The sequence below is a fragment of the Poecilia mexicana genome, unplaced genomic scaffold (assembly GCF_051168715.1).
Source record: "Poecilia mexicana isolate PSO_F unplaced genomic scaffold, ASM5116871v1 scaffold_3, whole genome shotgun sequence".
NCBI classification, from domain to species: domain Eukaryota; kingdom Metazoa; phylum Chordata; class Actinopteri; order Cyprinodontiformes; family Poeciliidae; genus Poecilia; species Poecilia mexicana.
Window position 1 is genome coordinate 14,815,515 of NW_028263372.1, and position 23,816 is coordinate 14,839,330.

Below are 23,816 nucleotides of genomic sequence, written 5' to 3' on the forward strand. Positions count from 1 at the left end.
AACTACAATAAGGCTGCAGGTCCAAACTCAGTCTTCCACAGGTTCTTGAAAGTCGGTGCAGACCAGCTACATGGGATTCTGCAGCACCTCTTCAACCACAGCCTAAATGTAATTTAAAAACTAGAGCATTAATAAAGTATTATTGTATTTAATATAACTGAAATTAATTTAAAAGTTTAATAAAAATCGGTTTTGGTATTACCATAATCAGCACTATTACTGAAGGTAACATTTAAAAAAAATAATAATTTTAATATTCGATTATGACTTCCTATTTCCGAGCTACAGCGAATGCAGCATCGGGAAGACGCAATGACGTCACGGTCAGCTGAACGGATAGGAAGTAAACAGTGAAGAACAGAGACGGACAGAGACGAGTGAGATTTACGTTCGCTCTTGTTAAACAATAACAGATGCTGCAGGACGCGGTCTACTGACTAATCTTTTGTCTTCTGCGGTCTGTTTTTTAGCTGGCTTTTATTTATTTTTTTATGTCTCATATAATGGCAGAAAGTAACTTCATAATCCTGAAGAACCGTTAGCGTCTAAAGTAGCAACAATTAGTTGTTCTGGTTTGTTAGTTAATTTAATTAAGACCTCCTGGCAGAAAAAAAAGGTGATACAGCTTTTGGGTTATTATTTCATTTATTTCTGTTTCATTTCGTAAAAGGGAAATAATACCGATATAAGCTGTCAGAATAAATTTTTAGCCTGGAGGTATATTAGCGGTAATATACCCCCAGGCTAAATAATTATCTATTATCTTTCTCACTTGTTGGGATCAGACTACCCTATCCAGTTGTCAAGAGTCCGATCAGGAGCAAACGACGAGATCTATTAAACTTCCTGTAGGAACCGGGATTCCTACATAATCTTAAAACGTTTGAATATTAATTTGACAATTTTCCAATTCTGGCTATATGGAAAAAAGAAAGCCGAGTCTGGAAAGTTTTTTCAAAACTTTTCTTAATCTTTATTCTATTATTGAAATTAAATGTGACTTGCTTATAAATAAATTGATTTATGCTGATTTATACTTGATCTATTTAGATTACTTTAATTGTCCTTGTATTACCACATCAAAAATAAACTATTTGTCCTGCTAAATGATTAGATTAGATTAATCTAAACTCATGGAAGATAATCATTTGAGTGATTATTAGGCGTGTAGACCTTCTAAGGTCAGAGTTTTAAACTGCAAACAAATTCCTGTCTTTGGAACTTTGTAAACAAAATAAAAGTTATAAAAGCTAATGAATTGACTTAAAGTAGTTACTGTTATTGATAACCCAGGCCTGATTTAACAAAAAATAGTATCCATGCAGATAATGGAAGCTACCTTGGTCAAGGTTATATGCTTAGCTGTCAGTCATTTCATGCTTGTGATACCAGTTTTATATATATATATATATATATATATATATATATATATATATATATATATATATATATATATATATATATATATATATATATATATATATATATATGATTTTGTGGAGATTTCTTTGTTAAATTCTCTACTTAACTTATTCAAGGTCTCATTTCTGGATCTGGTTCTTGAACCGATGTCCTCCACTCTTTAGCGTCGGCTCTGCGGATGGCGTCTGTAGTCTGCACCCTGCGAGACCACCAAGACGACATCAACTGGTGCGCCTTCTCCGCCAAACTGTTGGCCACCTGCTCCGGGGACAAAACCCTCAGGATATACAATGCTGAAGACTTCTCCGAGCTGCCTTTCTCACCCCTGAAGGGACACGGCTACAGCGTCCACTGCTGTTGCTTCAGCCCCTGCGGCCAGCTCCTCGTCTCCTGCTCCACAGATGCGACCGTGGTGGTGTGGTCCACGGTCACGGGGGACATCGAGGCCGTCCTGGAGCATCCCGGCCGCAGCCCCGTTCGGATCTGTGCGCTGTCCCCCAACGCCGCCCACCTGGTGTCGGGTGCGTCTGACGGCACTTTGGCTCTCTGGGATTTCCACTCCAAGAGGCTGTCCAGGTAAAGTGAAGCTTTGAGTTTCCTGGGAGCTAAAAAAAAAATCGTTGTTCAATTACTCGGTAACATGAAAGCAAATTTGTTTTTTATTGTCAGTGATGCAAAAATACAGATACTATTTTATCTGTTTTCCAGTGAAAAATGAATGTTTTCAGCAAATTTTATAGTCAGAAGACAGAATTTGTTTAGACTAAGAGCTGCTTTTGCATACTTTAGTTAAATCCACAGCTATTCTGTTTATATTCATATATACAACATAATAATAAAATATCATCATAAAATCAACCACAATGTCAGCGCAAACAGCTCTCCCTGCACCACATGGAGCAGTGCTGTGACAATATTTGCTCTTGTTGGCGGCACCAGATCCGTCTGACTCTGAACAGTGATGAAAAGCAAACTGTTCGTTCAGCTGTTGTTGTTGTTTGTTTTCTTTTTTTTTTATATATATATATATATTTTATAAAGGACTGGAGGAGTGAGAGACACAACAATGGTAGCTTGTTCCTTCAGCCCTTGCAGTCAGATGTTCATGACGGGCTCCACCTATGGAGATCTGCGTCTGTGGGATCTGCACTTGAACCAACTCCTCGCAAAGAAGGATGCCCACGACCTGGGGGTGTCCTGCTGCAGCTTCGCTCCCAGCATCCTCAGCTGTGAGAAATCCAGTTGTGGATTTATATAAAGCGCACATTCCACTTCTGTAAATAGGGCTTTTTTTAAAATCACCTCACAGAAATTAAGAGATTAGTGGAAATATAAAGGCAATGTTTTTAGAGGTTCTCTAAGAACGGTCTTTCAGTTGATTTTATTTGTTGTTGTTTTGTTTTTTTTTAGGCAACCAAGTTGTACAGTTTCGTTTGGCATCTTGCGGACAAGACTGTCACCTGAAGATCTGGGTTATTAACAAGTTCACCTCTGGAGGTACAAATGTATTTAGGTCCACCCACTGGAATTCATTTTCGTCACTTTATTGGTGATATTTAAACCTGTGCAGAACCAGACCTGCTGCTTTACCTTGCAGGCTTTGACATGGTGCTCCTACACACGCTGACCGGCCAGACGGCTCCGGTCTTCTGCTGTGCGTACTCCTCTGATGGGCAGCTGCTTGTGTCTGGGTAAGATCTTAGCTTGAAGAAGAAATAAGAAGAGGGTCTCATTCTTTCATTCTCTCTTTTTTTTTTTAAATCTTCACTAAGTATCCTTTATGCTTCTAAAATGATGTGTAGCTGTAGATTGTAAAACTATGTGCAAGTGCTCTACACAGAGACCGCCACTCGGTTCCTTTTGCTAGTGAAGCTCTAACCATCCTCATTCTCACGAGAAACTCTGTTGCCATATGCTTAATGTAATTTTAAATCACTATCTGATGTTTAATAGGTCAGGCTTGATCTATTTATGATCGAGCTATAGATTTCTGTAGACTGTTTACTTGAACATGCACAGTAAGTAGGCCACCTTCTACATATTTATAATTGCAGTGTTTCATTAAAACCACTAGAGGGAGACAAATGATCAGTCCCCCCCCCTCAACATGGAGAACCTGGGTTTGAATTCATGTCTTGGAACTGAACTGATTTTTCATTTTTACGTCTTGCAGCTCAGTGGACAAAAGCGTCAAGGTCTACGATGCGGTGAGTTTCTCTTGCTTACATCGTCGCTCTGACAGACGTTCGCTTTCTGTCCCTGATTCCATGTTCCGCACTTTTTTTCTTAGAATAATGCCGTTCCGCTTCACACACTGACCCACCACGACAGGTAAATATTTATTATTTATTTTAATCTTGTAAAATTTTGGTCATTATAAGCACTTTTAATCTTTAGGGTTTAGTTACAGAAAAAAAAAAAACCCTGTGATGAGACGGCAAACTAATTATTTCTACCTTTTTAGTAATACTGCATTAACAGAAAAGAACAGATTGACAGAAGTTTTCAGGTTCATTTGGATTATTTTTCTCTTCTTTTTTTTAAATTAGCAATACTTTAAGAAACTTAAAATTTTAATAGACTGAAAAATACATACATATATTATGATGCATCACTGATTCCGAACATTGCCTTCCATTTTTAAATGCGTAGGACCACGCTCTCTTCCCCCCCTACACTAACAGATAAGTCACAGATGAATGATCACACAAGCCATTTACAACGATTCAGCCACCTGTGTCTGAAAGGCATCGAGCTCCTTTCAGTGGGGGCAAATGAAAGTGCTTTTGGGGGAGAGAAAAAATAAATAAATCAGTATCTAAAATAGAAGCAGGAAGATAACTGAAGGGGAAAAGAAGTAAATCAAAACTTTAGACAAAAAAAAAAAGGCTTCCCGGAAACTCATTTGACTTTAGATTTAAATTCAGACAGAGTCTTGATTGGAGGTTTAGCGGAGCTCTCCTCTCGGCTTCTGTGTGAAGCCAAGGAGCTTTTGTGGATCAGCATTTCTCAGCAATCCAGCTTAGGTTTTAGGGCGCTCTCCCTCATTAACTCTGCCTTTGCCTCTTTAAATCAGCTGAAGTTTAGATTTTTAGATCAGTGGATCCTGGACTGTCTGGAAAGGCACTGTGACATTTGATTTAAGCGTTTCTTTTCAGGTCTTGGAAGGGAAATCGGTGTGTGTTGGGTAAGAGTATTTTCACCTTTGCAGATTTCTTCTGATCTTTCGTTTGTGTCGCATTTTGATGTTTCACATCATCAGAAAACAAATAATCTAAGTAAGTACAAAATAAAGCTTTCACATGGTGATTTAATATATAGTATTATTAGTGTAAATTAATAGAACATTTTCTAATAATGAATTAAGTAAAAGAAAAATCTGCTTTGAATTAGAATATTATATAATAACCCTAAGGCTGTTGTCCAAAAGGAGGGTGAGCCACAAAAGGTAATTTCTAAAGAAGGTGACAAGTCACGGGTGGAAAATTGAGTGGAAGGAAAAAGTGTGCTAGAAAAGGAAGTGGCCACAGAAGGGGTAATTGCTGCTTTTCGACAAGCTTTCCATATCCAGCTTTCTGTAGAGCATAGTTTGGGTATCATTCATGTACCTGACTCCCTCTGCAGGTATGTGACAGCATGCGCCTTCCATCCAACCTCACCACTGATCGCCACCGGGTCCATGGATAAAACCGTAAACATCTGTCGCCTGGAGGACGGATGCAGAGGTAAGGACAGAGCAAAGGCTCAAAAGTCACACCATTAAGAGTAACATACATATGATTTATTCATGGAATAAAAATTGTCCTGTAATCTCATGTTACGTTTCCCTCCTTTACTTCACATGCTGTTCGGCGGAAAGGCGGGAAGTCGTCGCCTGGTTAGTTTTGCATTTTATCTTCAACATTAGCGTGGTTGTGCTGCGTCTACTCTCCTAGCGATTATTCAGAATAGAAGATAATTGGTGAAATCAAAACCTGTTAGTTAAATCTGGGTTTATTAAACTGGCCTGTCGTGCTAGTAGTGCCTTTTTTTCTTTTTTTTCATTTTAATCCAGCAGCGAGGGACACAGGTGTTGTGTGCTTGAGTGCTCTCTCTTCATTACACCTCAGCCTCAAGTGTCTCAGGTTGCTTTAAAAGTGCTCTGCAGGTCCCTTGCTTTCAGTTTTGGTTTCGTTTTTCTCTGTCTTAAAGAACAGTCTGTGGAGACACCCGGTGAAGGTGGGGGATTAACAAAAAATCTGTGCTGCAGCCGTCAGCAGCTGACCCCCCTCTCGCCTTGACTCGCCCTCTCAGGAAAAGCCGCGGCGGGCCGATTGAAGCTGCTGGTCGCCGATTGGTCGGAGGGGGACGTGTCGGAGTGGCTGGTGGAGGAAGGACTCCAGGGATTGGTGGACAAATTCAAGGCCAATAACATAGATGGGACAGAGTTGCTGAGTCTCACCAAGGAGACGCTGGCGTCAGAGCTGGGCATAGGTGAGGAAGACAAATGTCACACTCTGCTCAGTGAGAGCACCACCACTTGTTCACTTCCTCCCTCTCTTGTAGTTCTCATCGTTTTTTTTGTTTTTTTGTCTCAGATAGAAGAAAAATAAATGTTTTACAGCACTGATCTCTTGTAAGAATCGACAAGGAAATGTGCAGGGATTAGGATTTCTTTTTACCTATTATTCACATGGATAAAGGGGCAGCGCAGTGGATTAGAGTGCGGGTGAAGGAATGAGTGTTTTCGCGGGGTTTTAACTCGGCGAGATTACATAATGTTAGGCTGAAGCGCCAAAGCGCTCAGCTTTAAAGACTTGGTCAGTTCTGGCTTTAATCTGGTGCACTTTGTAGGTTACATAACCCAATCCTCAAAGCAGAATTTCCCATAAGTAATAAAGTGGATTTTACACCTAATATCGCTAAGCCCCTTCTGGTCATTTCCGTGTTTGTTTAGGATTCTGTTTATTTTTTATTTATTTACTGTAGCACAGTTTAGCTCTCTTACTGTTTCCGTGTGTTCGTGAAGCGATGCCGCAAAGGCTGAAGTCTGAGTGTTATGTTGTTGATTTCAGTCTACCAGCTCAGGCATCATTCGTCACGTCGTTCTCAGCGAACGTTTGCTGTAACGCCACGAAATGTCGTCATATCCATCCCACAGTCGCTGTCAATCACTGCTCAGTTTACACAGCATCAGCGCTGTGACAGCTTGTGTTCACATTGATCTGTTTTTAGCAACACAGCATGAATCCCACCTTCTTAGCAGAGCTAACTTGGAGAACAGTGCCGAGTGGCATCGTGTTTTATCTGCTGCTATAGCAGACAGACAGACAGACAGACAGACAGACAGAGGGAGCAGGCATGTTTTCTTTTTTTCATCCCCAACGGTGGGAATCAATCGATTCATGCTTTGCTTCCTAAAAGGTAGAATGCAGCGGTAAGTTTGTCAGGGAGGTAAACAAAACAAAACAAAACAAAAAATGTTTTGTGTTCATCTGTTAATCGTGTCCGATCTCTTCTGTACTTTTTCTTCTCGAGGCTTTTCTGCCTGTTTGCTGTTTAAACTGGACAGACGTGGTTTGCTCCCACGGCGTTCACTCTCACCCACGCTCGCATTTGCCATTCAGAGAGTGAAAATTGATAAACGCAGGAATGACAAATGCTCAAGACGCTCACATTACTGTGCATGGAAGTGTTGGGTCAAGAGCACATTTTCTGCTGTGACATTTCTTCATCTTTTTTGTTTGTGTGTGTGTGTTTTGTTTAGAGTCCGTCGGCCTGCGAGGTAAACTCCTGAGGAAAGTGGAGGAGCTGAAAAGTGGTTCCATGTCCTTGGGGGTTCCTGATGAGTTTCTGTGTCCGATCACCAGAGAGCTCATGAGGGAGCCAGTCATAGCAGCTGGTAGGTCAACATCACTGCTTCAACATTTTTTACATTTAGTCTCACTGTTACTACAAAACTACATTCATTTTATTGGGATTTTATGTAGGAGACCAATACAAATCGATGCAATAATAGTGTACATTTATGATTTATTTTACATGTATATAAATAAAAACTGTAAAAGTGAGGTTTGTATCTTTATTCAGAAGCTTTTTCCTTTTTATTTTGAAAAAAAACAAAAACAATGCACTGCCTCCAATGGCCTTTCGGAGGTCACCTTAATATTAATCTGAGTAACGTATCGGTATGAGATGTTTGTTAGAGAACATTAGCAAACAAACATCATCGCAAAATAGGTAATAAATCAATATTTAAAGCTTTAGCTATTACATAGTTCCATCCTGAAGGAAAACTGGTGAGAGGCTGCAAAAGACTAGAGACTGGGAAGGAGGTTCACTTTCCAGCTGCCAGATCAGATGCAGTGGAATCTGATTTATTTTGAGCTATTTTGAGAAAAAGGGCAAAATTTTGCAGGTTTTTATTCGTAAAAAGAAAAAAAACGAAAAGAAAAAATGAAAAGACTTCACAATAATGCACCACTTTGTGTTGGTATACTACAAAAAGCCGCATATTACAAGACACTTAAATCCTGTTGTCACCGACCCTTCCTGCTCCAACAGACGGCTACTCGTACGAAAGGGAGGCAATCGAGAACTGGATCCACACCAAGAACCGTTCCAGCCCAATGACCAACCTTCCCCTGCTGACGACACTCCTCACGCCCAACCACACCCTGAAGATGGCCATCAGCCGCTGGAAGACCAGCCAGTAGCGTCCTCCGACCTGGTCGGCGTGTTTCCTTCTGAAGTCGATACAAACAAGATGCGTCTGCTTCTGATTTATTCTCACGCTGAGGTTCTTTGCGGAGGAGCAAAGCTGGATTGGGTAAGGACGAAGATTGAGTGTAGATCTGTCCGACTCGAACATCCTGCATATCGGAGGCCGGCAGCTGCACTGCAGCAGAGACTGAGATGTGTTTGTCACCACTGCTGACAGACAGTGTGTTGCTAAAAAAAATATAATAAATGTAGAAGAATCAGTTTAAAAAGTCACAAAAAAAAAAAAGAAAACTTTTCATTAGTTGATTTTTATTCAAGTTCCACAGTTATGTTTATATTTACTTTATAAGTGGGTTCACAATTATGTCAGAACAAATTAGAGGAGGGTGACATGATGTTAGGTCATGAAGTACTAGAATGTGTTCTGGAGAGTCAGAAAGTCAAAGTTGGTCAAACTGAGCAACATCTGTTGCCACCTGCCCACCTTATAATGGGACGTGTCGGCATTATGAATACTTCCTGAAGTCTTAATATGAATCAACCTGAGCTGTGAGAATCTGTGAACACGGTGATGTTATTCTTCGCCTAAACTCTCTGTTTATTTCTAGAAACTCTGCCTTAAAGACAAATATGTTAATTTCCAGAAATGAGACCTTTACCTGAAATACCGCTGATCACCACTTGGTGTATATTTTGAAACATCTCTGGCCTCTTATATTGACTTGCACTTAAAATCTGTAAAGAGGATGATTAAAGTTACAGTGCCAAATTTATTGGTACCCTTAATAAAGATGCATAAAAAATATTTTTTTGCCTAATAGATTTATAGTATTTTTTTTTTTAAATCTGGTAAGAAATTATTATTTTTTTTTACAGAAAATGTTGTGCTTTTAGTTTACAATATTTGTTCATTTCGGTACAGAATCTGTTGTTGCGTTGTCGTTTCTTGGCACCACATGCGAGCAGCGACAACACCGGGCCAAAACAGCTCAAGCTTTTAGTTCTCAGGAACATCTGTCAACATCCAACTGGTAATAAATCACTTACATTCATTAAAACCGTGTGACATTTATATGCGGCAATGTATAAAGTTTAATTAAAGCAGTCGGTGTCGTTTCACTTTAATGTGAAGATGGACAACAGTTTTTCCACTCATGCATGTTTTTCAATTTTACTGTGAAAGAAGCAGATATAGAAATACAGTCCTTCGTTAATATATATATGTTTTTTATTATACCACAGTTATAATGTGGCAACACTGTGTATATCATAGTATAACTCTGCAAAGGGTATATGACAACTATGGACATAATGCAATGTAATAAGTCTCTTAAGGTTTATCTGTCCTACATTCTGTGATTTCTCTCTCTGCGTCCTTTTAAACTCATGAACACTCGATCTAAATATGTTCTCTGCTATGCAAAAATAAATAACATACTGTATACTGTGAATATCGATGCAGTAATGTCCAGTTATGACAAGAGGTTTCCAACAATGTCATTTACAGTGCCATTTCTTATCAAATGTACCAAGGAAGAGAATCTTAAAAGTCCACAAAGTAATCTCTGCTGAAGCCTGCAACGCTGACAGATAAATCACCTAACAAGGAAATATATTATCTGCAAAGGTCGTGTACACCGTACAAATATAGATGTTTTTTAAAAGACACCTGACAATAGAAATGGTCATAACCTGTAGCTGACAGCGTGAGGTTTTCGTCTATTCGTGCACAAAGCTTCCTCTGGCTTATTTATTTCGTATAATTTGCTAAAAGTTGACACAACGTACTCCATTCTCTGTTTTAAATCTCTACTTAAGGTATGTCTGGTTTCCATGAATACACTAGTGTGGTTGTATGCGTCTAAGCAAAAGCATCGTAGCCTGAGTTCTGGTTCTGGTTCTAGATTGTATATGCAGTGCAGCAGCAGAAATCTACAAAAACAGGCTCAGGGACGGGAGCTGCTCTCAGATCAGTCTCCTTGCTACCTTGTGCGGCGACACGAGCACGTCTGCGCTCTGACGAACTCCCCTCAGACGTTGGACTCTATAAACGAGCGTTTGGGTTTGATGGGAGCCATGTGCAGCGCCGGGTTGTCCCTCGTGAGGCTCGCCTGTCTGTGCCGGCCCTCGGGGAAGAGTAGCTGGGAGGACGCGGCGCCTCTGCTGTCTCGCTGGTTGGTTCTCTCTCCGAACTCCCGGACCTGCAGCTGGCTGCTGGAGAGCTGCTCCTGGAAGGAGGCACGTTTGAACTCGCTGCTCAGGCCCTGGAACTCCATGACGGACATGCCGAAGCTCTCCGCTCCTCCCAGGCCCTGTCGGCTCATGCTGGAGCTCTGCTGGCTCTGGACGCGCACCGCCTTGTCCATGACCCCCATGAAGGGCCGGGGCTTTAGCTCGGGCTTGGCCTTGAAGCTGCCACTGCTCTTGATAGGACATGGGGCCAGGTCCGACCCCGGCTGCCTGCCTCCGCCGTCTGACAGGTTCCCGCTGGAGGCCTGGCTGGAGCTGGAGCCCCTCGAGCCCGCCGTCCCCCCGCCTCCTCCACCGCCATCCCTCCTGCAGTCCAATCCGGACCCCAAAGCCAGAGCGAGGCTGTCCAGCGGGCCGGAGTGGGCGGACAGTCTGTCGGAGCCTCTGGAGAAGCTGGAGGAACGCGGCTGGAACATCTGGAGCGGCCCGGGAGGGGAAGAGCTGTTGGGGGACAGCGGGTGGTAATGCTCGGTGGGACTGTGTCGCGAGTGTTCGCTGGCTGACCCGGAGCAGATGTCTATCCCGCCTGGAGGCGCTGGCCTCAGGGAGGTGGAGATGTGCCTGCCTGGTAGGGGGCTAGACGGGCCGCAGAGAGACATGGGCCTGACCGCGCCTCTGCTGCCCGACTGCAGAGAGTGGCAATTGTGATGAGTCCTGGCGCTCTGACTCTGCGTCAGTCTGCTCATGCTGTGGCCGGGCTCAGACGCGTCTGCAAACAGCTGGTTCTGAACGAAGTCGTCGGGAGGGAAGCACGGGGACTGATCGGGCAAACCAAACGTCACGCATCCGGGGAGCGTCCGGTTAGGACCGTACGGATTCAGAGGCCAGAACTCCGGACTCTTCCCACAGTGGAGACCCACCTCGTCCCCTTCCTCCCGGTCCTCCTCCCTCTCCGGATCGAGCTGCTCCGCCGGGATCGGCCTCTCCAGGCTTCCCTGTGAATAGACGTCTGCTTCCTCCTCTGTGGGTTGGTGATGGTGGGCGTGGGGGTCCCTGTTGTAACCCGGCGCCGCGTTGTTGCCGACTAGCTTCTGATGATGTTTGCATTCCTCCTCTACTCGCACCAGCAGGCGGCGGATCTCCCGGTTGGACGGGCAGAGTCGTGCTGCTTCGTGGAGGTCTGCCAGCGCTGCAGCAAACTGCCTGGAGAGGACAGGGGGGAAGCCAAGAGGGGCTTTTTGAAGCAAAAAAAAATACTTTACAGAGCCACAGAGGATTTTCACATGAATTGCTCTAATTTCACATAACAATAAACATAAACACAGTATGATTTACCTGCTGCTCCTCTTGGCCCGTGCTCGGGCGTAATAAGCCTCATAAGACCGGGGTTTCAGTTCCAGAGCTTTAGTCGCAAACTCCTCTGCGATGCCAAAATCCTGCGTTGTCACAAAGAACCATCGTTTTAGCTACACTGCTGTGAAAATGCATCGTAAAAACAAGTTGTCGTATCAGACAAAAGTAAGCCTGGGAAAAATCTAAGCAACAGTTTTCAAGTACAAACTGCCTTGCAGTGGCATATCATTTAGATTTAAGTGTCCACTTTGACTAGGCCACTCTAAAATCTTTGATTTTTTTTTCTTTACATATTTGTTTAAACTATCTCCAGGTGACAGTTACTATGAGACAGATAATCCATGAAAAAAACAATCAAGTTCCTCTGCCTCTTTCTTGTGATCCTATTGCTCTCTGCAGAAATAAACCGCTTGGTCAGAAGAAACCAATCAGGGCCAGGAGGAGTTACCATGGCCACACATGACGGTGAATAAATAGTTTTTCCTGTAACGGTAAATTATTTTTCCACCATTAGCACATTTAGCACAGTCATGCTTGTGTCATGCTTGCATGTACACAAGCATGACTGACAGCACTTCCTTCCTCCTGGCTCTGATTGGTTGGTTTTGACCGAGAGAGTAGTGTTTTTCAGACGGCAATAAAAGCACTGGGAGGAATTATTTTTGTAAGCGTTGCATACTGCAGCTTTAATTATGGTATGTTGTTCACATCTTGAAGCATCACACTGCCACCATTGTGTTTGGTTGTGGATGCGATGTCCTTTTTTCTGAAATGTTAGTTTTATGCCAGCTCTTGTACGCCTTCCAAGAAGTCCTACGTTTGTTCAGAATATTTTGCTAAATGTCTGTTTATTGACAGGTCTTTTGTTTTCCTTTCTCCCTCATGGATGCCATCTTTGTCCAGTCTCTTTCTTATTGCTTAATCGTGAACTCTGACCTGGATCAAGTCAAGTGAGGCCTTTTGATATAGATCTCTGGAGCAGCTTAGTACCTTCTACAGACTGAAAGTGAGTAAAGGTTTCTTTAGATGTGTTGCTTTTTGACATCTTTTATCTGGTTAGATTTAATGGCAGTAATCAGTCCTGATTAAAATGTGGTTAATTGCCATTAATTTATGTTTTAACAAGGGGCGCACCCACATTTTGTATTAACTCGGGTTATTAGCTGAAGAAAAAGAGAAAATAGACCTGTAATGCCGCGAATACGTTTTCACAACACAGTCTGACGCCACGCTCAAGCCTCAATCATTTTTATTGACGAGAAGTAGAAGCGAGCGAAACAGGCTGAGAGCTGCTGCTTGTTTTCCTGCAGGTTTTCTCCGCTCCTCTCATCACTCCCAGGTGAATATTTAATGACGCCGACACAATGTGAATTTGTCCTTGGAAAAGAGGTCGAAACGGCGGCGCTGAATTCTGATAATCGCTGATGAATGTTTAATGACGGTATCATGTACACTCTCTCTCGTTGGCTCTCAAAAACATTTGAGTTACAACGGCGAGGATCCAGCCGGCGCCCTGTCGAAACGCACAGAAAGGGAGAGCGCTTCCTCCCGCCGGTCGGAGAGAGTGACCTTATCACATCACATTATTTGCTCCATTATTCATCGGCCGCAGTGACCCTAAGGATGGCATTTTTACACAGTCTGTTAGGACGTCTGTCATCACCAGGGTGGTTTCTAAACCTGGCCGCAGGCCACGCACATCCGTCTCCGTGCTAACAGCCCGCACATTATGCTTCCACCTGCTTCCGGGTCTTTCTCTCTGTTTATCGTACCAGGGAGACGGCGAGTTAGGTCTGAAAAGGAGCAATATTTCTGCAGGGTGCCCGCACTAGTAGCTTTTTAATGTTTAGAGAGATAAATTATACATCCGAGGGAACGCGTCCCCCTGTACTGGTCAGCCCGTCCTTCTTTTCCCTTCCCTCAGCATCTAATAAACCTGCTGGTGTTAAATAGTGCATGAGTGATACGGCTTTTTTAGGGCCTCACGTTGGTTTTTCTGCGGCAGCGCGAGAGGTTCAAATAGAGGGAGACTCGCAGGTCTTTGAGTCCTTTCAGCTCGTCTCCCTGGCCCTCGCGAGGGAGCTTCCTCAGAGCGTACTGGTAGCGCTGGCCGGCTTCCTTCATGCGCCCCTTCTGAGGAACACAAAGGGACGCCAGGATCAGGCTTGGAGCTCTTTTATTCCAGAGATTCTTCACAACAAACCCCTGGATGAAAGTTACCTTGTATAGTATGTTTCCTTCCTCCATCAGCTTCTGCAGCAGGATGAGGAGAATGTCGGGTTTGGAGGAAGCCATGGCCCACGTAGCGTGACCTGACGGTGGAGGCGTACAAACGTTTATCTTCACGCGATCCGGCTCGCCGCGTCGCTTTTGATAAATCACGTACCTGATCGATCGTGGGGAGCAGTTTTGTAGCCTTCGTCGTTTGCGATGGAGAGCGAAGGAGGATCGGAAAAAAAAAAGAAGAGGTGAGAAGGAATTTCGAGTAGATGAGATGAAAACGTAGTAATGAGCTGCACAGCGATGCTACAAGAAAACAAATCTAAATCATCTATTGATCAAGGTATGACAGAAACTACGACACACAATCACACCAAGTATTTTGGTCTAGTTTCCAGTGCGAATGTCTTGAATACACTTGAAATAAGACAAAACTAACTTACAAATCACTTTTTAGCACAATATAGGAGCTTGTCTTAAGCTCCTTAATTATGGATCATAGCATATCCCTGTACATGTACTGTATGTCTTTTTAGCAGATTTGAGCTTTTTCTGAGTGCATGTTGCACTGGCTGATGGCACTTTAAATCTTGTTGTCCACTTGCCAATGACAGTACAGTCTCTATTCTGTTCTAATACTAAAATTCCTGCATGCAGGATTCACTGCTCGTGTGTTCTGCTACTCGTTGTGTTTTTTACTTGTTCTGGATCCTTTCTTAAGCAGTGAAGCAACCAGAGCCGGGTTCTGGCAGCCTGCCGGTCGATCCGAACCTCTGGTACCGCCGTTGTCTGACCCTTCCAGCACCGCTCCGTGCTCCACCAGGCTGTGCACCTGAAAACAGATTCACACTCCAACAGAGCGTCTTCGATACCTCAAGTCATCTGGTTGATTGCCTCCTGCCCTCTCCGCTGCAGTCGCAAACCCCGACAACAATCTGCTCGGCTAGTTAATCCCGCTGATTCTGGAAAAATGTTAATCATCAAAAAGTTTTGATTGTCTTCCCGGTGATCAAGAGGCTCGGTGTGAAGCTTTGCGACTCCGTGTGACGCGTGATTGCCGCAGTGCAAACGATTTAATTGCGATTCCAGTCAAACAATAATTATGTCTTGCAACTGATTGTCATCAGGCTCTGCAAGGCCACGAGGACCTAAATTCACACTTCCTTTTTTGTAAAACAAACAATTTTCAACACAAAAGGAGGAAACCCACTGTATCTGCGTCCCCGTTGAGGGCGGCCAGGTCGAGCGGAGTTCGTCCCTGCCGGTCCGGTTGGTTCAGATCTGCTCCCGCCTCCACCAGGAGCTGCACCACGCCCTTCTGGCCCTTCATGCAGGCCCAGCTAAGCGCCGTCAGCCCCTCCTGATCGGTAGAGGACAGAGAGGCACCTGGCCACCGACACATGATGCGAATGTTTGATTTTAGATCAGTGGTCAACAAATGTCACTGTAATTGTAAAGCGCTGAAAGTCGGGGGGGGTGTTTCTCACCCTTCGCCAGCAGGAGCTCAACCGTGGCGGCGTGTCCTTCGGAGGCGGCCAAGATCAACGCGGTGCGACCCTGTTTGTCGCCGATATTGATATCTGCACCTTTCTTTAAAAGCAGCTCAGCGACCTGGGAAAAACAAAAGGGAAAAAAAAAAAAAAAAAACTGTTGTCATATTTTTCAAATTTCCATATTTTTCAACAATTTTTCTTTGGCTTATTTTTATTCCTAAAAAATAACTATTTGCTACAGATTTACAGTGGAGTAGCCTACTATATGAAACATTAAAGACTGTTAACGAAACCTGACAACAGTGGAAACAAACAAAAAAATCTTAATTTTCAAATGTGTACTTATTGCAAAAGTATTTTCTTTTCATTCAAATAATTTAGCTTGGCTAGTGTGGAGTAGAGAAGCTATGTGTTTATGTAACATATTGCACATGCTTTCTAGATTTTTAAAGTGAGTTTTTATGCTTGCATTTCATTTCTAATTCAGAAACAGCTGCCACGCAAGTTGCTGCCATTTGGAGCAACTTTGGGAGTTTCTTCCAGTCTGGTCCAAAGACATTTCAGCAGCTGGACAGGCCATGAATTTAGCTTTAAAACCTGGCACTACTACACACCTGAGAGACACTCACCCATAACACATGCACATAAATCTGTATAAACACATATTCATTATGATTTCTGAGTCCTAAAGGCTAAGCTGAAGATTTAAAGCAGTAGATTAACTGAAAACAGGCACTTATTTTAGCTTGGACACAAAAAGCAATCCTTTCCCATGCTCCATTGCATATTTCCACACTTCTCCAGACATCATAAGCAGTAAAAGCAAACTGTATGTTCTTCAGACGAGGACATCCTGTGTCTGCGACCGAGGCCCCTCCCCTCACCTGTGTGTGGCCGTGCTTGGCGGCGCTGAGCAGTGGGACCATCCCTCTGCGGTTTGGTACCTCCAGCTCTGCTCCGTGCTCCAGGAGAAACACACACATCTCCAACCGCCCTCTCCCCGCTGCCGCGCTCAGCACTGATGGAAGGGTTGGCAGGGAGATCAAACGGCGAGGAGAGGTAGAGGATGGAATCGGCACATTTGGGAGAGAAGAAGAAGAGGCATCACTTAGACACAGAAAAGGGGAAAGAAAAAAGACTTTTCATGTTGCAATCATTCGAGTGTGCTATTCTGGTGAGAGGCTTTTGTGCTTTGAAAGATTTATTTCTGTTCCTTGGGTAGAATAAATTGTACAACACTAGTATAGGTTTGAATTTAGCGTGGGTTTTCTCTAATCCACAAATGGTTAAAATTTTACTCATATGTATACATACATCACCAATAACACTTGATTCTGGCCAAAAGTTGTCCAGGTTCCCTGACACAGATCCAGATTTTAAGCATAGCTATAATTTTCCAACAGAGTCGAGGTCAGAGCTTCACTAAAGCAATTCCAGACGCTTAGTAATTCCTGATTTGTCCCTTCAGAAATTAGTTTTAATGTTCTGGGATCATCATCGTGTCCAGCTTTTCAACCAGCTGGACCAAACCGTCCCTCCCTCTGACCCTTCTGGATTGTTTAATAAATGCAGAAACCTCCAAGGCTCCAAACATCTATCATGAGCTGGAAGTTGATGGAGCAGTGAAGCACGATTTTACACAACCGTGGAGTGACGGGCTGCAGACCAAGAAAGAAGCCGCTTTTCCTAAACCGACCTTGAAAATGGACTAAAATTTGCAACTGTATACATAGAGAAACCAAACGCATGAGAACAACTTTATTAGTCAGATGAAAAAAAAAGTAGAAAAACTTTTGGAGGAGTCATGATGAGACATTAAATTCGGTGTGTGACTTCATTGGTAGAGCAGGTGCACCATGGGTAGAGACTCCCAATTCCATTTTTTTCCCCCTTTCTCGTCCCCTTTTCAAATTACTGTTCAATAAAGCCAACAGGAGCCAATTAAATCTTAAAAATAACCTAACATGGGACCAACTCCAAAGTATGGTAATAGCAGAATCGTGCTGTGGAAATGTTTTGCCATCTGTGACAGTGGTGGATTAAATATTTTAAAGGTAAAACCATATCCATCGCATTTTATATCCTATTTATATTTTATCTGAAACTAGAAAGGAAATGCAGTTGGTTGTTCCAGCAGGATAATGATCCCAAACACACATCAAAACTCTTTGAAAAGGATAAAGCAAGCTACTTCTGACCAAAACCGGAGCTTTCTAAAAAAAAAAAAAAAAGTCCCCGAGATCAAAATGTTATCAGTGTTCCTTAACAGCTAAATAAGAACCAGAGGCAGCTTACAGAAGCAAATCTCTGAATAACCTGCGCCCTCCTCAACCGGCTGATATTATTTTGACAAATGGTGGTCCTTATTTTCGCTACGGTCTTGCTGCTAATTGAGCAGCTTGGGATAAAAGCGAGGTATCGATGCGTTTTAACCCCACAGCGAAATGACTTTATATTTCTCGCGTCCACATGCCTGAGAGGCCAGTCAATTACACAATGCTGCCTTTAATGAGGAGACATTGTCATGAGGGACAAAGAACAAACAGAGGCTCAGTCTTTGCTTTGAAAAGCTTGGATTTAAATACACACGAGTGAAAAATGCTCTCATTAAAGACAACATTCAATAAGCGTGATGCACTCTGTACGCCGCTGCCTGGGGTAATCTAAAGAGAAGCTGGAACGCCTGGTTCAGTAATAAGACCTTAACATGACTGTTTTACCTGCACTAATGGACTCTAACCCAATGATGCAGAGATTTCATATTATATATGTGATTTACAAGGCTTTTTCATGCTCCCGCGTTTTCGATCCGAGGACTGCAGGGGACTTTTTAACACAATTACACCGTAATGGTGCAGCGAGCACAGATGCAGACTTCGTCCGACGTGGCCTCATGAAATGGACCAAACGGAAATCTGCATCTGTGACGAAGGTGAAATATCGCAGCTGAATAACAGCCACTCTTTGGATGCCGTAAAAATCACCTTCGCTCGATTTAGCTTCATTTCGGTAAAACAAAGCCGTTTGGCATCAGCCAGAGCGGCGCCGAGTTATAACATTTTTACTTTAAATTCACGGGAAAGAGATAGAACCGGCCTGACATGTTAACACTTGAGCCCTTGAGCGTGACTCCAGCACCACGCTGACGGACGAAAATAGGTGAGAAAGATAAATCTGTGTGACTGATGGGAGAAACGCACCCGTTTCTCCCCAGAGTGAGTCGTGAGCGTCCATCTGCACTGCCAGCTGTTCATCTTTCAAGTCCAGAAAGCTTTTCACCACCTGCAGAAAAGAAATAACACAATTTGACAGTCTTCTATTGCCGCCTTGCTGCGTGCAGAACACAGACCAAAGCACCAGCGGAGCTTGAACTAGAGAAAATAACAATCGGCTTCAAAGGTAATCTCCAGCGTCTGCCGAGGACTCGCACCGTGATCTACATGCAGATGTATTTCATCGGCGTTAAATTTTTTAGTTTTGTTTTCATCTGAGTCGTACCTGCATGTGTCCCACACTGGCCGCGGCCGTCACCGCTTGCTGGGCTGCCTGCGTTTTCCCAATCGTCGTCTCGTTGCCGTGTTGCTGCTGTGGATCGGCAGGGACATCTGCGCCCCAATCCTGGCCCAGCAAGATGCTGGTGATTTCCGCATGGCCTTTCAGCCCGGCATGGACCAGCGCACACTGGCCGCTCTTATCGGCGTGCCCCACCTGGCAACAGAGGGGAACACAGAGGGACCCTCAACCCTCATCCTGGCTGAGGCTGTAATACACTGGCCTAGATCAGCCTCGTTTATTTAATCTCTCTCCCAGAATAGAGCTTCAAACTGTGGTGACTGTAAAACCAGAGCAGTCCAGATATCTTAAGAGGCAGGGTTCTGTCACTGTAGTGCAGGATATTACTGTAGAAACCTTTTCAAATGTGGATACAAGCATAAAAAAATCTGTATGCCCTCCCATTACATTGTATGTTTCTTCTTATTTCCCATTAGCCACACGCATTTCAGAATGATAGCCATTTTTTAATTCGGACGACGTTTTTGACACCTTTTACACCAATTATTGCCATAAAACGTTACCCATTATTATGGACGAACTTTATCAAACCTGAAACTGAGGACTTTGCTCTTTGTACGTCTCACTTCAGTCGTCAACTGGAAGGAGATGAAGATGTGCGACGGGCTGAGAGACAGTTGTCTTTATGGTTAGCTTTAGCCGTTTAGCATTAGCAGAGCTGAGATTCTTGTGTAGCGGCTTAATGGTACTGTTTTTGTTTAGCTGTGCTCACCGCAGGAAATAACTATGAACATATATTCTCCATCGCACCATGGCGGCCATTTTGAAAAATGTCCACAAGGAAAGGAACTCACAAGATCAAGAACATGTGTTTGATTTCTATGGCTCAAAGTATGTCGCTATACATTCATCTAATTGGTGATTTTGCTATGACAACCAGGTTGGCCATCTTGAAAAATATAAACATTTTCAGTAAACATTATTTCTCTTGGTCCCATCATGTATCATTTGACACCAAAAGTATTCATCTGTGATAAAAATGGGCAAATTTAGTGGAAAAAAAAAAATCTTCCTTGACAGCCATCTTGAAAAATGGCTGGCAACTTTAATTTTTCAGTAGATAACTTTTGTTTTTCATCTTTTCTTTTTCAAAAAAGCAAGCCACTGAAGCATCTCTGCCAAGTTAGGTTCTTGCATCCACATGTGAGAGATTTTGCTGAAATATTAAATAATCTGCTATAGGACAAGAATATTTAGACTGATCTGTGGTACACTCTACAGAAACGACACTGACCTTTGCTCCTTTCTTGCAGAGCAGGCTGACGATGTCGGCGTGTCCCGCCGCAGCCGCCAGACAAAGCGGCGTCATGCCGCTGCCAGTGGTCCCGTCTACAGGCGCGCCCATTTCGAGCAGCAAAGCCACCATCTCCACGTGACCCAGGTGGGCATGAACAGCCAGGATGGGGGCGTGTCCTATCACCTCCGTACACCAGGTCACACTCGCCCCACCGTGCATCAGCAGACGGCTTACCTGCGACATCATTTTCACAAAGCAACAAAATATATATCTTTGTCTGAATTATCTCCGTGCAGAAAGATGTTCTGTTAAAGCTCGCTGCTGTGTGTCACCTTGATGTTAGGGGTGTACAGGTTCCTCAGGGAGCCCAGTGCAGCTGACAGACTGTCTGTGCTGCAGTTTACCCACATGGCCTGAAGAACGCTGGAGGACACGCCAGTCTTCTTACTCAGACCCTGTGTGAGGAACACAAACACACAGAGTCACATAACACCTGCTCCGTTCTGCACGGCACAATCTGAGTCGTGTCTCAGGAGAAAATCAATATGAACAGCGTGAAGCACTCACACTGAAGAAACAATATCAGCTGTGGGTGTTTACGTTTATGACTAGTGTTGATGCGTGTGGTTGATGTGAAGGGATTTTTTTTTTAAAAGTGAGGTTATATGGAGGTATTATGAGTAGTCAGTGTCTTCTAAACAGTAGAGGTGAATATGAAGAATAAAGGGGAATCATCACAGTCAACAAAAATAAAGCCTTAAAAACATCAGTCTGTTTGTAATTAAATACTATGTTTCACTGAATGACTTGAGTCAGAAATGAATTAACCTTTTAATAATATTTATTGAAAATGGACTACACTAAATATTACACATCTCAATTTTTGCATGAGGCAATTATTAAAATGTTCCCACCTAGTTAATGCCAGATAGTAGAATGTAATAATAATTTAAACAAATTAAAAATGCACTCAAACTGGTAGTAATGTTTAAGTTTGGGTTGTTTGAGGGCCATTACATGAGCTCCGTCTGTGATGGCATAACTCTGGCCTCTACTATAAATAAACACTGACTACTTATAAGTTCATACAACCTTACCCCTCCCCACCCCACCAAAAAAAAGCTGACTTTTACGGACCAGAGGAAGATGCTCATGTGTTCAGTAACAGGCCTACAGTTAAACACCGACCACTCGGAGGTGTTGTTACTTTGAAAATGTGGGCTTTGAGGATGTGGTGTCCCAGTTCCATGGTCTGCTGACGGTTCAGCTTTCCCTCCTGTCTGGAGAACATGAAAGCCAGCAGAGCGTGGCCACTCCTGGAGAGACACGCACGTGCAAGAGTTTGATCCTTTGAGCGTTCAGATACTGAAACTGATGTATCATGAATAGAAAGTTAGGCTCACCTCGGGTCACAAAGAAAATCTGTGCTTTCTCCATCCGCTCTCCAGACCAGCCACTCTCTGAAGGAGGGATGGCACAGCATCCGAGTGCCATCCCTGCGTCTGACCTACAATCACATGTCGATAATTGAGTCAAATTACACTTTGGGTTGTTTGAGAGGCACGTTTGTAACTAAATGGACCCTGACTCAAAATTAGATTGATCTACGTCAGTCTAGCAAAGGTTTCTATGATCAAACCCTCACAGTAAATAAAACCCCGCCATATTATTAGAACCATCGAGTTAAGTCAGTAAATGCCAGATTCAATACAAACAAAGGCTGAATCATTATAGATTCTTCCATGAAGTAACATCAGGGGTCTTACCATGAATCCAGCCAGACTGTCTAATCTCTGCTGGAAGTCGTTCCACTCCAGCTCCCCCTTCACACTGCCTGCGTTCAGTGCCCTGAACATTTGTTCATCAGTCAGTGGGTGCAGAGACGCCAGCGCCACATTTAGCACCGGAAGGACCCGCTCAAAGACGTCTTTATCCGGAAAGCTCACACGACACATCAGCAGGTACACCTAGCAGACAGAGCCAGTCGTCGTTGAGGCTTTACATTTGAAACGTGACGTTTTTACAAATATTGCCGTACATTAACTCTGATTGATGTCACGTTGATGCATGAAAAAAGGTCTGCTTGTGGAAACGTATACGCTTTTTTTTTGTGCACAGTGCTGCATTTGGTTAGAAAACTCTTACATGTCAGATGTTTGTCTCATATGGGTTCATTGTAAACACTAATTAGATCATCTGGACCGAGGAAAGCATCTGCTGCGGAAGGGAAACAACAGAAGCTCGTCAGCATGTTGGAATCCATTTTCCCCCCCATGATCTCAGCTGGTTCGTATTTCAGCTATCCGGACTGTTGGATCGTTAGACTTCTGATGTCAAAGTCAAAAGTTTATGTACAATATGTAAATATATATGTGGCGTAAAGTAGCACAGAAAGAAATGCTTTGTTTTTGTATCACACGGCTAGTCAAAAACGTATAATAATGGATTCAATAAAGATTAACAATGATTATTTTTTTCCCACACTTTGTTACAAGCTGATTCTAAAATCCATTTGCTAATAGTTTCTTCATGTTTTATGAGACAAATGCCAAATTTAAACCAAAATTTAACCTTAAAGATTCAGCTTTTGCTTTGAAGCTGACTCTCGAGTTGCAACTGGATTCAGTTGATTGGACAAAATACTTAATGGAACAATCTAGTCTGGTCAATATGAGGTTTTGCAGTTCTGAAGGGCTCTGAAGTCAAATGAAATGTCTGTAGATATTCATCGCTGAACTGCGTGAAGCCATAAATCTGGGAAAGGCTACTAATAAAATATTGGTAACATTGAATGTTCTGAAATCTACTGTGGTCTCTACTATTCTGAAACTGAAGAATTCCTCGTTATACAGCCTGAGGAGAGTGAATAATCCAGGAAGAGGGTTCTAGGTCAAAGAGGTAAGACTGAGCTCCAGCGTTTCTTAGCAGAAACAACCAGAAGTCCAACCACCAATAACTAATCAGGCCTCTATCTCCCAGTGACGAGGCCCGCTTCAATTTTGCAACAATAGCTGATTCAGATGGCTGAATTAGCTCTTTTTTTGCCTCCGGGGTCAAAACTGTCAAGTTGCAAGTCACAAAACCTTTTTTAGTTTGTTTTACTTTTGAAAACAACAAAGACCGTTTTACTGTAAAATTGTCTGTTTTCAACTAAATAAGTTATATTTTCTTGAAACCAAACCAAGTGTTCTGATTTCCTTTACTAAAATCTGTGTTGAACCAAACTATAAAAAAAGAAAAAAAAAAGTATTTTGTTTTTTTAAACTGCATTAACCACCTCGGCGGATGAATAAAATTTATTCTGTTTTTGAAATGTGGTCCAGGGTCCCCAACAGATCCCAGAGCCACACTTAACCAGATTCTTACAAAATTCCACACATTAACAGGTAAAGAGACAACCTTAAAATCTGTTTTTACTTGATTTAATTTTGGATGCATTGCAAGTTTTAAAACAGCGTGGAAAAAATGGTAACACTTTATTTGAAGGGGTGTGCATAAGATTGACATGACACTGTCAAAAATATGACATAACACCTGTCATGAACATAAAGAAGTCTTTATGAATGTCTATAACTGTTGTCATGAAGTGTCATTCGGTAAATAATGACACTTTTAATGCAAAGTTG

At 42.9% G+C, this 23,816-nt stretch overlaps 2 protein-coding genes across 3 annotated transcripts in view; one reads left to right on the forward strand and one right to left on the reverse strand.

Annotated features, from left to right (window-relative positions):
* Window positions 1-9,182, forward strand: wdsub1 (WD repeat, sterile alpha motif and U-box domain containing 1). 2 transcript variants are annotated; one of them, XM_088004219.1, is made up of 12 exons: window positions 1-616; window positions 1,587-1,998; window positions 2,509-2,651; window positions 2,833-2,919; window positions 3,020-3,113; window positions 3,596-3,629; window positions 3,713-3,753; window positions 5,047-5,147; window positions 5,282-5,299; window positions 5,716-5,895; window positions 7,169-7,303; window positions 7,966-9,182. In XM_088004219.1, the coding sequence occupies exons 2-12, from the start codon at window positions 1,601-1,603 to the stop codon at window positions 8,115-8,117; spliced, it is 1,383 nt and encodes a 460-aa protein (XP_087860345.1). In that variant the 5' UTR covers window positions 1-616; window positions 1,587-1,600; the 3' UTR covers window positions 8,118-9,182. The 2 variants fall into 2 exon arrangements, with proteins under 2 accessions (XP_087860345.1, XP_014837403.2); XM_014981917.2 differs by having other exon boundaries at window positions 2-616; window positions 2,464-2,651.
* Window positions 9,183-9,330: 148 nt separating this feature from the next.
* The window catches only part of LOC106914833 (protein TANC1-like), a 41,126-nt gene continuing 26,640 nt past the window's right edge, over window positions 9,331-23,816 (reverse strand). Inside the window, exons 14-29 of the mRNA XM_014981912.2 lie at window positions 21,957-22,157; window positions 21,594-21,697; window positions 21,398-21,506; window positions 20,523-20,645; window positions 20,188-20,424; window positions 18,879-19,088; window positions 18,581-18,662; window positions 16,265-16,398; window positions 15,375-15,498; window positions 15,098-15,273; window positions 14,587-14,719; window positions 14,054-14,083; window positions 13,888-13,979; window positions 13,654-13,800; window positions 11,650-11,750; window positions 9,331-11,517 (exon numbers count right to left, since the gene is read on the reverse strand). Of these exons, the coding sequence (XP_014837398.2) occupies window positions 10,155-11,517; window positions 11,650-11,750; window positions 13,654-13,800; window positions 13,888-13,979; window positions 14,054-14,083; window positions 14,587-14,719; window positions 15,098-15,273; window positions 15,375-15,498; window positions 16,265-16,398; window positions 18,581-18,662; window positions 18,879-19,088; window positions 20,188-20,424; window positions 20,523-20,645; window positions 21,398-21,506; window positions 21,594-21,697; window positions 21,957-22,157 (3,366 nt within the window). The 3' untranslated portion in view covers window positions 9,331-10,154. The remainder of the gene's footprint in view (window positions 11,518-11,649; window positions 11,751-13,653; window positions 13,801-13,887; window positions 13,980-14,053; window positions 14,084-14,586; window positions 14,720-15,097; window positions 15,274-15,374; window positions 15,499-16,264; window positions 16,399-18,580; window positions 18,663-18,878; window positions 19,089-20,187; window positions 20,425-20,522; window positions 20,646-21,397; window positions 21,507-21,593; window positions 21,698-21,956; window positions 22,158-23,816) is intronic.